Genomic DNA, 12,001 nt, shown 5'->3' on the forward strand with positions numbered 1-12,001 from the left:
TACATGGGCAGGAAACAGAAAATCGGCAAGGGAGAGGCCTCGGCACTTTCAGTTTTTCAAAGGCAGAACTGAGAGCTGGTTGTGTTTTCGCTGGGCTCGAGTTGGCATCTTCAACTGGCAATGGCGCCTTATTTCCTCCGGGTCTGCGGAGTCTTCTGGGTGATGCTGGGAACCTGCTTTGTGGTCACAGGTATGGCTTCTTCTCTCTCGTCTTCTGTTCCCTTCAGTGAAATGGGCCAGTCAGTTTATTCACAGCGGGACGGCAGGTTGAGGGGGCAATGGGCCTGTCTCAAGCCAGATGTTGCTGGACTCCATTTCCCAGTCAACATAGCTAATGGTCAGGGATGAAGGCAAGGGCATCGACTCCTTGGGGTGAGGTACTTTGGGGGCCCTATCTTTTTTAGGGTGCTGGGCCCCCTCAATATTCTTTTTTTTTATTTAAAATTTTATTGATTTTAACATATAAATTATAAAATGTACCACAAAACTTATCACAATCTTTTTAGACTTCCATCAGCACCTCTGATGATCCACCTTTTTAACCACTTCCTATGCATTTCTTAACTTTATATTGCCTTTACATCTCTTCACAAATCATCCTTCCCCTTCTCCAATTTTGCAATACTTCCAATAATACTCCTCACAAAACTTCTTGCAACCCTACAAATGTCGTCTGTTCTTCACAAATACTTTTCAAATAGTCTGTAAATTTACTCCAGTCTTCCTTGAATTTCTGGTCCCGCCGGTTTCGAATCCTTCCTGTTAGTTTATCTAATTCTGCATAGTCCATGGGCCCCCTCAATATTCAGAGCGCCCCATGCCCAACGTCAGGACACCGCATCAAGACCCCTCTAACATCTGGAGAAGCTGGCACCTCTGGAAAAAGCAGAGTTCCAGCCTAGCAGCATCTGGAGGATTACAGGTTTCCCTCCCTGGGTAATTTCTAAAAAGAGAGAGACACTGGGCCTCAGAGGTTCTGGGTTTGGAAAGACTGCTGTGGACAGGGGACTCAGCTAGACTGGTAAAGAAAAAGCGATTTAGATGCGTTGTATATGCTGAGCCTCTTGGGCTTCCTGCTCAGAAGGTCGGCGGTTCGAATCCCCGTGACGGGGTGAGCTCCCATTGCTCTGTCCCAGCTCCTGCCAACCTAGCAGTTCGAAGGCATGCCAGTGCAAGTAGATAAATAGGTACCACTGTGGCTGGAAGGTAAACGGCGTTTCCGTGTGCTCTGGCTTCCGTCACGGTGTCCCATTGTGCCAGAAGCGGTTTAGTCATTCTGCTCACATGACCTGGAAAGCTGTCTGTGGACAAATGCTGGCTCCCTCAGCCTGAAAGCGAGATGAGTGCCGCAACCCCACAGTCGCCTTAACCGTCCAGGGGTCCTTTACCTTTTACCTATATGCGATATAACATTATGCCACCAGATGGCACTGTGGGGTCCCATTTTTCTCTACCTGTTTTCCCTGTTTAAATTTACGAGACGTTTAACTGAAACACTTCTTTGATGTGTCTAGATCAGGGGTCAGCGAACTTTTTCAGAAGGGGGCCGGTCCACTGTCCCTCAGACCTTGGGGGGGGGGCTGGGCTATATTTTGAAAAAAATAATGAATGTATTCCTATGCCCCACAAATAACCCAGAGATGCATTTTAGATAAAAGGACACATTCTACTCATGTTAAAACACGCTGATTCCCGGACCGTCCGTGGGTCGGATTGAGAAGGCGATTGGGCTGCATCTGGCCCCCGGGCCTTAGTTGCCTACCCATGGTCTAGATTCAGCCAAGGTCTGTCCACGTAGGAAGCCTCACACTGTAAATGGAGGAGCAAAACAAGGAAAGCCAACCAGGTTACAGTACGTGTGCAGGAGAAGAGTTGAGTGTAGAAACTGAAAGGGGAGAGATGTTGAGCTAGAGAGTGGTGAACTCTTCCAGTTGTTTTTCAGTTTGGAGATTTAGCCCTAGAAAACTGGGACCAAGTTTATGAAGCTGTCATCGGACGCACTGTTGGCTCCTTCAGCTGGTGGGGAGGCTCTTTGGGGTCCTGAGTGGTTCCTTCACTTCCCCAGTCCGCTCCTGTTTGGACCAGACAGGTCTGGGACCAAGATGGGACCTTCTGCATTTTGCTTCTGGGTGGGGCTCCCAAAACGCCCCCTCAGCCCCCGATCACCTGACACAGTTGTGCTAACTGGGGATAGACTTTCACACAAGCAGGAACAGGAGGAGTGGCTGTGTGTGCAGTGAGCCCTGTCAGCAAAGAGTGCAGTACTTCCTGCCAACCTGTTTTGCATTTGTGGACAAACCTAAAATAAACCAGTGCCTGGATAGATAGATAGATAGATAGATAGATAGATAGATAGATAGATAGATAGATGATGATAGATGGATATAGATAGATATATGAATTAATTCATTTAATTTTAAACAACTCATAAATACAGTGGTACCTCAGGTTAAGTACTTCGTTCCGGAGGTCTGTACTTAACCAGAAACTGTTCTTAACCTGAAGCACAATTTTAGCTAATGGGGGCCTCCTGCTGCTGCCACGCCGCAGGAGCACAATTTCTGTTCTCATCCTGAAGCAAAGTTCTTAACCTGAAGCACAATTTCTGGGTTAGTGGAGTCTGAAGCGTATGTAACCTGAAGCGTATGTAACCTGAGGTACCACTGTACATGATATGATTTTTTACCAAGTTACCAAGAAGATAAATAAATTGCCCAGACACACCTTTTCCTGGAATTTATGCTTCCAAAACTGTACTGCTTCGTTTACAATCGGGGCACGCCCCATAAGTTCCTGCTGAAATCCGGTAACTTTTATCAGTTAAAATAAAGAATTACTTAACTATAATCAATCAAATAACGGCAAGTCACAATGCATAAAATACATAACCTCGGGTTACATACACTTCAGGTTACAGACTCCGCTAACCCAGAAATAGTACCTCGGGTTAAGAACTTTCCTTCAGGATGAAAACAGAAATCGCATGGTGGCGGCAGCGGGAAGCCCCATTAGCTAAAGTGGTACCTCAGGTTAAGAACAGTTTCAGGTTAAGAACGGACCTCCGGAATGAATTAAGTACTTAACCCGAGGTACCACTGTACCACAAAACATGCAAAACAAGGATCAAATTGAGAAAGCAGAGTGCACAACTTACAAAATGATTTTTTATCAATATCCCTGAACTCTACTCTCCTCCCAGCTGCTTTTGCTGTTCTCATAGTCTTATATATATATGATATAATCATAGTCTTCCTCCTAGGGCTGGATGGTGGAGCGAGGTTTAATTCAGGACTCAAATTTCAAAGTTGTGCTCACATTTGAAACCCGTGTAAAATGGGGTTCCAGTTAGAAGTTAAATCACCGGAGAGCTTTGTTTTGTTTTGTTTTGTTCCAAAGAGAGAGATCTCTTCACCTCCGCCCTCCCTTTCGCCGCCATTTTGTGGTTTTTCACCTTTTCTGCACATGCTGTAGTTTCTGAAAAGGCGACGCGGATACGCTTCATCGCTGCCCGGTGGGGCAGCCAAGTTTCCTTCAGGTGCGTTTCCAGCTCTCCGGCCAATTGGTACAAAGAGACGGAGAAGGGCAAGCATCAGGAGATGGTGAACACTTCCAGAGTCCAGGTGTTGAGGAACGAATCGCTGGTCCTGATGCACATCAGCAAAATCCAGCACACCGACAATGGCATCTACTTCTGTGAGAACAACAAGACCCGAATTAGTCGGCAGCAGTGCTGCGGCACTGAACTGCGAGTCATGGGTGAATAGCTTTAATTTGCTTCAATATTCCTTTTTCCTGCTTCCAAGGTCCTGTAATCTGTGGCTGTCAGTAACCATGAAGCAGGGCTCTGTCTTAAAGTCTGCCTTTCCTGGGCACAGACCCTGCAGTGTCCCTATTTTCCAGGGACACCCCTGATTTGCGTGGACAGGTGGAGTCCCCCAAACCCTGGGCGCCCCCCCCCATGTGGAATAACGACTCAAGACAACGTGCTATGGGATTAAATTGGCCACAACTTTATTATATTTCAGATGTGGGTAGACCTTGTGTTATGTACTGAGTTGAATAGGATCCAAACTGCAGCAGTCTGATTGGTCCTAGAACAATAGGATCCAAAATGCAGCAGTCTGATTGGTCCTGGAACAATAGGATTCAGAATGCAGCAGTCTGATTGGTCCTAGAACAATGCAGCAGTATGATTGGTTGACAGGAACCACCCAATCATACTCCAGATAGAAGTGAATCCACAACCTGATTGGCTTACAGTAGAATTCCGGAATTAGCCAATCATGTGCAGCCCATTGTGTAAATAATGTATATAAGCAGATACTTTGAGGGGACTTTCATTCATTCCTCCTCACCACTATGAGCTGAATAAAGAGCATGAAATCACTTTGCGACTCTGAGTATATTTCACCTTGGCTCAGGCATTGGGCGTTATCCCTTCCCAGTCCCCCACTGGGGATCTGGGGAACATCAGGGTTATCCAGTGGGGGTGGGGGGGTGGGCTGGCTTTGGAGAACATATGTTCAAGCAGAGATACCTGTGGAGAAAAGGTTAACCTGCAAAATAAGACTTAACTGAGGGTGGGTAGGGTGGGAGAAGCTCTGGAGCCAAGTGAGAATTCCCAGGTAAGATCCTCCCTCTATTGTGTGGGCAGGTAGTCCCTCCCCTACCTGGCCTGGTCTCCTTGGCAACGCTTCCCCCAGCTGGGATTGGACAACTGACTGAGGTAGGCAGAGACCTCCAGGTATCCCACCTGGGGGAAGGCTAAGCCAAGCCTGTGCTGATGGAGCCGCACTGGGTCCAGGGGCTGTGCGTGTCCACGCAAAGGGCGCCCCCCGTTTAACGCGGGGAGTGGTCATTACAGAAGCCATCCCAGTTTGTGATTTGATCCTGGAATGTCCCGCTTTTCCTTAGGACGCTCCTATTTTCCTTGGAGAAACGTTGGAGGGTATGGCGTTATCCAACCCCTGAGCCATCTGAAGGCAGTTCTGTATTGGGAAGTTTTTTTTAAAAATGTTGAATGTTTTATTATTATTATTATTTATATGTTGGAAGCTGCCCAGAGTGGCTGGGGCAACCCAGTAAGATGTGTGGGGTATAAATAGTAAAATTATCATTATGGAACGGGGTGTCCCTCTTTTCATTGGGCACATGTAGGGAACAGCCACATATTCACAGGGAAAAGATATTACCTGGCATATTGGATTGTTTCTGATCCCATTTAGAGGCCCATCCTTGCTCTGTTCAATCAAAGAGCAGGATTCAGTTAAGGAGTCTTGTTAGTGGAAGCCCAGAACAAGGATGTCCACTTGTGCAATGGAGCTTTCTTCCCTCATCTTGCTTCGCCCTCCAAAATTGGCTCTGGGGAGGTGGAGGGGTGGCTCCACACACACACACCCTGTGGAGGAGATGGGTGGGGTTGTTCCATCCACCAAGCCACAATACTTACACTGACAGAACCATCACCATAGCACAACACTGGATTCCACCAGAACCCTGGATGCTTAGGTGGCGATCACACAGGGTCCCCAGACGTTTCACCGTCCATTGATCCCTGTGCCACCACTTTATTTCTTGCTGCCACCACCCAGTCCCTACCTGGTACAATACTGAGTCCAGCCAGGGTTAAATTGGAACATAAACTTCTGTTTATTTATTGCAGTTTAACAAGCATGTGGTTTCATAAACGGTATCGGTCCATTACAATCATGGGGTGCCTATCCAGACCTATAACTTCCGCTACCTGCTCTCACTCACTAAACTACCTCAGATATTTACTTGTCTTCCTAGCCCCTAACTGTTCCTGACTGAGCTTATTTTGCTACACTAACTCAACCTACCCACAGACTCTATCCCAATTCACTCCCACTCCAACCAACCACCCAACTCCCAACAAACTCCTCCCTTCGCCCCTCCCAGAGCTGGTTTTATAGTCCCTCTGACTCCACCCCCTGGGTTCTGATTGGGTAACCTGTTTAACTATTTCACCTCCAGCACTCTCATATGTTAACGTCACAGCTTATGCAAATGCAAACCATGCCCGCAGTCACACTGCATTGTGGGCTTTGCAGTCTGTTGTATAGTATAGCAGGGAGCTGTTCCCGTTCCAAGATGGAAAGGAAACCATAGTCACATTGCAGCCAAAGATGACAGACCATAGGCTGAGCTAAGTAATGAGATTATCTTGTCTTCGTTCTAAGGTATCAGCACATTTCAGCAAGTGCAGAATCGAAATACCCTGAAAGATGCCATCATCGTGATCCAGACCCTTCTTATTGTCCTGTTTGTGAGTGTTCCTGTGTTTCTAACTATGGGGAAGGTAAGTGAATTGGGCCTTCTGTGGAATGCCAAATTCTGGCATCGCTGGTGCTCAAGCGCTGCTACAGCACATAGATGCAGTCCTAACATTATTCCATTCCTTTTAATAGCCTGTTTTTTTGTGTTATTTTTGAGACATTGTGCATATACAGCAGTTGTTGTTGTTTAGTTGTTTACTCGTATCCGATTCTTCGTGACCCCATGGACCAGAGCACACCAGGCACTCCTGTCTTCCACTGCCTCCCGCAGTTTGGTCAAACTCATGTTAGTAGCTCCGAGAACACTGTCCAACCATCTCGTCCTCTGTGGTCTCCTTCTCCTTGTGCCCTCCATCTTTCCCAACATCAGTGTCTTTTCCAGGGAGTCTTCTCTTCTCATGAGGTGGCCAACGTATTGGAGCCTCAGCTTCACGATCTGTCCTTCCAGTGAGCACTCATGGCTGATTTCCTCAAGAATGGATAGGTTTGATCTTCTTGTAGTCCATGGGATTCTCAAGAGTCTCCTCCAGCACCATAATTCAAAAGCATCAATTCTTCGGCGATTAGCCTTCTTTAGCTCTCACTTCCATACATCACTACATCAGCTCTCACTTCCATACATCACTACTGGGAAAACCATGGCTTTAACTATATGGACCTTTGTTGGCAAGGTGATGTCTCTGCTTTTTAAGATGCTGTAAATACAGCAGTAAATATAAGCAACCCATTTGCAACGAGGCCATAAACATCGACATGTGGCAAGTCTTTTAAGGTTCAGCCTGCAAGTAGCATCAGCTTGATCAAACTGGGAAGTCGTAGTGTATTGTGTTTTTAATATTCGGTTGGAAGCCGCCCAGAGTGGCTGGGGAAACCCAGCCAGATGAGCGAGGTATAAATAATAAATTATTATTATATTATAGCGCTGTTTCCTGACTGCATGCAAAGCAGAGCCAACAGACGACAGCCACTGGTTCCACAAAATCAGAGCTACTGTGAAAGAGGACCTGTTCTGTACTTTCCCAAGTCCCACCTCCCATGTAGAGAGACTGGGCTTTGCACAGAACCTCTATGACTGACCCTATTGGTAGCCACTTCTTGTTTCTAGCATGGAATTGCAGAAGTGTAATAGACAAGAGATCAGATGCTGGGACAGATATTTAAGAGAGAGCTTTAATGGGTGTCAGGTTCTCAGAACCCCAGGGGGTCTATCACCCACAGTGACCCCTCTGGTAGGTTCCTTATTCAAAGAATTTAGTTGCTCAGTTTCATCATAGGAGCCCGGTCTATTCTGTTACGTACACAGTCCTTTCTTCTGTCAATCTTTCCTCTCCTTCTTATCCTCTTAGTAGCTCGCCATGTCAGCCTAAAAGCCCCAGCCCCATTTTTCCTATTCCTCTTTCCTTTACCCTACACTTTGTCCTCGCTGGGGTCATCCCATTTTCCTCTGTCGTTCATCCCTTTTCCACTACACTTCCTCTGAAGTGTATACTTCACACTGAGAGCCAGTGTGGTGTAGTGGTTAAGAGCGGTAGATTCGTAATCTGGTGAACCGGGTTCGCATCTCCGCTCCTCCACATGCAGCTGCTGGGTGACCTTGGGCTAGTCACACTTCTCTGAAGTCTCTCAGCCCCACTCACCTCACAGAGTGTTTGTTGTGGGGGAGGAAGGGAAAGGAGAATGTTCGCCGCTTTGAGACTCCTTAAAGGGAGTGAAAGGCAGGGTATCAAATCCAAACTACTCCTCCTCCTCCTCCTCCTCCTCCTCTTCTTCTTCTTCTTCTTCTTCTTCTTCTTCTTCTTCTTCTCTGTCTTATCCCTTTGTGTTTCTCTCCTCCTTGCCCTCCGGCTTCCTCTGTGCTTCTCCTCTATGTTTCTTGTCCTCCTCCTCCTCCGTGTTGGGACTGGCACCAGGCGCTCAGCAACACACCAACTTTTAAAGAGCTGCTCTCTGCATCCATCTCTGCACAGCTCCACCTCTGGTCCTGGTACCTCCAGGTTTTGCTGGATCAGCCAAGGAGCCTCTTGGAGTGAGTCAGTCAGTCAGTTTTATTGCACATAGCCAAAGGCTGCTGCAATGTACACAGAATCATTCAACAATTAAACGGAAATTTACTGGATTGATACAAAAAACTTAAAACATTTATATTATCAGGACATTACCTACTCTAAACAGAGCTATAAAAGTACCTTAATATACAAGACATTAAACAATAAAATTTATAAGCTACATGTATCACATGGCCACTAATATATTAAAAAGTATTATTAATTAATACAATGCGCAATTATATTCGGAGTTTGGTGATAAAGACAGAATATAGCTTGATGTAGATAGGGTCAAATAAATTCATCTCCTTTATAGTTGGTGGCTACATAATTTGCTCTAATTTTCCTAACGGCAGTTGCAAATAGTGCTACACGCCAGGTCACATACTTATCTGTGTCTGTGAGGAGATATAAAATCATCTCAGAGGCGTTCTGGCCAGGGGATCTTGTCATTATAGGTGCTAAAAATCTTTCTCTTGCTTCATTATATAAGGGGCAGCGCAAGATATGCATAAGGTCCTCTACTTCAGGACATCCCCTAATGCAAACACGTTTGTTTGTTGGTATGTCTCTGTGTCTCCCATCTCTATAAGCAGAGCTTATTGTATTTAATCGTAACTCTGTACAGTGGTACCTCGGGTTACATACGCTTCAGGTTACATACGCTTCAGGTTACAGAGTCCGCTTAACCCAGAAATAGTGCTTCAGGTTAAGAACTTTGCTTCAGGATGAGAACAGAAATTGTGCTCCGGCGGCGCAGCAGCAGCAGGAGGCCCCATTAGCTAAAGTGGTGCTTCAGGTTAAGAACAGTTTCAGGTTAAGAACGGACCTCTGGAATGAATTAAGTACTTTACCTGAGGTACCACTGTAAAAGCCTTCTGAAGTTGCACAAAAGTCAATTCGTTAAAATAAGATGTATGTTCATAGGCCTCTCTAAGTTTAAAATAAAACGGGGCGCATGTAGATGTGTACATAGAGTTTAGATTGTTTTTAGTTGCCACTGCCCTTATGGTGCCTCTTGGAGTCTGATTGTGCCCACCAAGGACTCCTTCTCAATGGGTTTAGGGCCTTCTCAAGATATATGGATTAATCTGAATCACCCATGAAGTCCCATGAAACTGTGTTGCTTGGTACTGTGCATAGGTATTTTTTAGACCATCTTTAGCTGAACAGGTGCAAGTCTGGCTCCAAGTTTTTGTAGGCCTTTGGGCAACATCATCTCACTGCCCGCCAGCCCTGGCACTGCCCCTTCAGCATCATCCTTGGCAATTTCCTCAAAGCCCTTGTTTGAGACAATCCTGCTCAGTTATTCTGCTGATTCCCACCCAACAATTGCCAAGGTGAGAGATGCTTCGCTAGCAGTTCCTTTCCAAACAGAGACTCAACAGCTTGGAATAATGTGACGCTATTTCTCCTTCAGGGTGATGGCAAGGATGCGTCGGCTGAGGACCACACTTACGAGGTGAGCAACAGAGTGAGGTATTTTCAAAATGGTAAAGCTGGAAAGTGGGGTAGTCCATCTTGGGCAGGAGAGAGAAGAGAAAGTACAGGAATTCATTCAGACATCAGCCAAGGTAGGAGCAAACAGAGCCTAGCTAGAAGCTGTTAGTGGAGCACTGGGTTCAGAGAGGAGAAGAAGTGTTCATCTTGCAGAAGTGGTGCTGGGGGGGACGGGGGACGGACAGACAGACAGTATACGTATGTCAGCATCTTCACACAAGTGAAAGAGAAAAAGGAGGAGGCCTAAGTGAAAAGGGGAAGACAATGGTGTTTGTATATGGCATGATCTGTGTTCAGGTGACTGCTGAGCGCTTTAAAACAACTGTGTGCCTGTTGTCTGGCGAGAGAGAGAGAAAGTTCACAGAGAATGGACATAGGGAAATATATTGCAATCCAAAGCCGTACCTGTAAATTTGTGTGGTTCTGCAATATCATTCGGATCCAGCCTTTTCATTGGTACGTTTGAGGAATTGGGGGGTGGGGGGCGACCCAGACCAAAACAATTACAGCAAACCAACACAAAAATATTGTCACAAATATGAAAATCACGTTTGGTTCATAATTATTACGAATCATACATTTCTGTGATTGTGGAATGGGAAGATAGAAGGCTGGGTTTTTGCCCCTTCTACCTGCTGCTGCCCATTGATGGTTGCCACCCATAGCTGTCAACGTTTCCCTTTTTTTAAGGGAAATTCCCATATTCCGAATAAGATTCCTCGCAAGAAAAGGGAAAAATTGACAGCTATGTTGCCCCCTGGGTGCATTTCGGCCAAGCTGAACTATTTTCAGGTGTGCAAGCCATTGCTGGTGATTTAAAAGACAGTGATTGATGGATATGTATTTGTCCAGGGCAAGAGTGGATCCCTGCCATTGTATACAACCTTTTTTCCCTTTTCCCTTTTGCTTCTTCACAGGGGTTGGCGGTTGAACTAGCTGATACATATGAAGACATTTGTACTTACCAGGACAGAGTAACAGACAAGTGGAATCTGGGAGAGAGTCCAGGCGAGGAGTGAAACTTTTTGCAGCATCCTCAGCAAGGTGTGCCACACCTGACTCGGGAACAAGTTTTGCTTGGCTACAGTGCCCTTGATGCAGCTCTCGCTTGCTTGCTTAGCTATCATCAGCCGAACTGCTAGATCAAATGTGGTACTCCTTCGCTCCTGATTCCTTGGGCGTTGGGTTTGTTGTTAAGAGGCACCCAAAGCTGAGTTAGTGGCAGACCCTATTTAGGGAAGCTCCCCTCCTATCCTCCCCATACAAGAGGAAAACACAAAATTGTAAATAATAAAATCTGAGCATGGGTTTGATTCTCACATATGTCTTTTTTTTCTAACAACAGTTTGCTTTCCATAAATGTGCCTTTTAATTTGAATGGGTTTCCTCCCACACATGCACACATCCTCAATTCTTGAAGCTGCTAGATTTAGGGTGGTTTTTAAAGGAAAGCCGGATATTAGAAGTGTTAAGTTGTGGGTGAACATGTCAGACGACACAGCGATTCTTCAAACAGCTCTTGTTTATTCACAGGCCAGGACAGAACTGAACTGAAGGGTTCAGTCAGCCTGCTTATATAGAGCTCCAGTACAACATTACTGTAACAACTTTCTAAAACTATCCAATCACTGAACGTCACTTTCGATTCCTTATTTGCATAACTATCTACAGTATCCCCCTGCTGGCCCAGGGTGAGAACTTCAGTACATAACAAGAAGTGTCAAATTCAGTAAGCCAATGCCAAACATAGGGATGGGGGTGCCATTCAGTTCAGTTCTCATTTAAAGGTGAACCAATGTAATCTGCATGTTTTGAAACAATACGCAAACCGAAACGCAACCATCCCTCGAAAAGCAGGCAGCTCTGAATTTTGCAGTGCAGTTCTTCAGCCAGGTGATATGCAGAAAGATGCATATGCTAAAGCATGGTGCGCAGAAAAAATGCACATATTGGTGGAAATGATATACCACAATTCATTGTATTAAGGGGAACTGCTTGTCAAAATGTTCATCACAGACTAAATTGCAAATAAATTGGGAGCAATTCTCCTAATTTAATAATGGAATAATGGAAAAGCAGAATAGAAATAATGAACATTAATGAATATTAATGAATATTAAATCAAATCTAAAATGCAAATGAATTTTCATGAATTGCTGA

General features: G+C 45.5%; 1 protein-coding gene across 1 annotated transcript; it reads left to right on the forward strand.

The window, feature by feature from the left end:
- Positions 1-15: 15 nt before the first annotated feature.
- On the forward strand, positions 16-11,648 carry LOC310661634 (B-cell antigen receptor complex-associated protein beta chain-like). The gene is made up of 6 exons (XM_083408045.1): positions 16-190; positions 3,472-3,756; positions 6,201-6,319; positions 9,762-9,803; positions 10,759-11,313; positions 11,572-11,648. The coding sequence occupies exons 1-5, from the start codon at positions 121-123 to the stop codon at positions 10,858-10,860; spliced, it is 618 nt and encodes a 205-aa protein (XP_083264171.1). The 5' UTR covers positions 16-120; the 3' UTR covers positions 10,861-11,313; positions 11,572-11,648.
- Positions 11,649-12,001: the final 353 nt, after the last annotated feature.

This window comes from Podarcis tiliguerta (assembly GCF_965153285.1).
Source record: "Podarcis tiliguerta genome assembly, chromosome: 13".
NCBI lineage: Eukaryota > Metazoa > Chordata > Lepidosauria > Squamata > Lacertidae > Podarcis > Podarcis tiliguerta.

Coding starts and splice junctions, on each gene's coding strand:
- LOC310661634 (XM_083408045.1), top strand. CDS start 121: ATGGCGCCTTATTTCCTCCGGGTCTGCGGAGTCTTCTGGGTGATGCTG. Junction 3,757..6,200: donor CACTGAACTGCGAGTCATGG/GTGAATAGCTTT, acceptor CTTCGTTCTAAG/GTATCAGCACATTTCAGCAA. Junction 6,320..9,761: donor TGTTTCTAACTATGGGGAAG/GTAAGTGAATTG, acceptor TTTCTCCTTCAG/GGTGATGGCAAGGATGCGTC.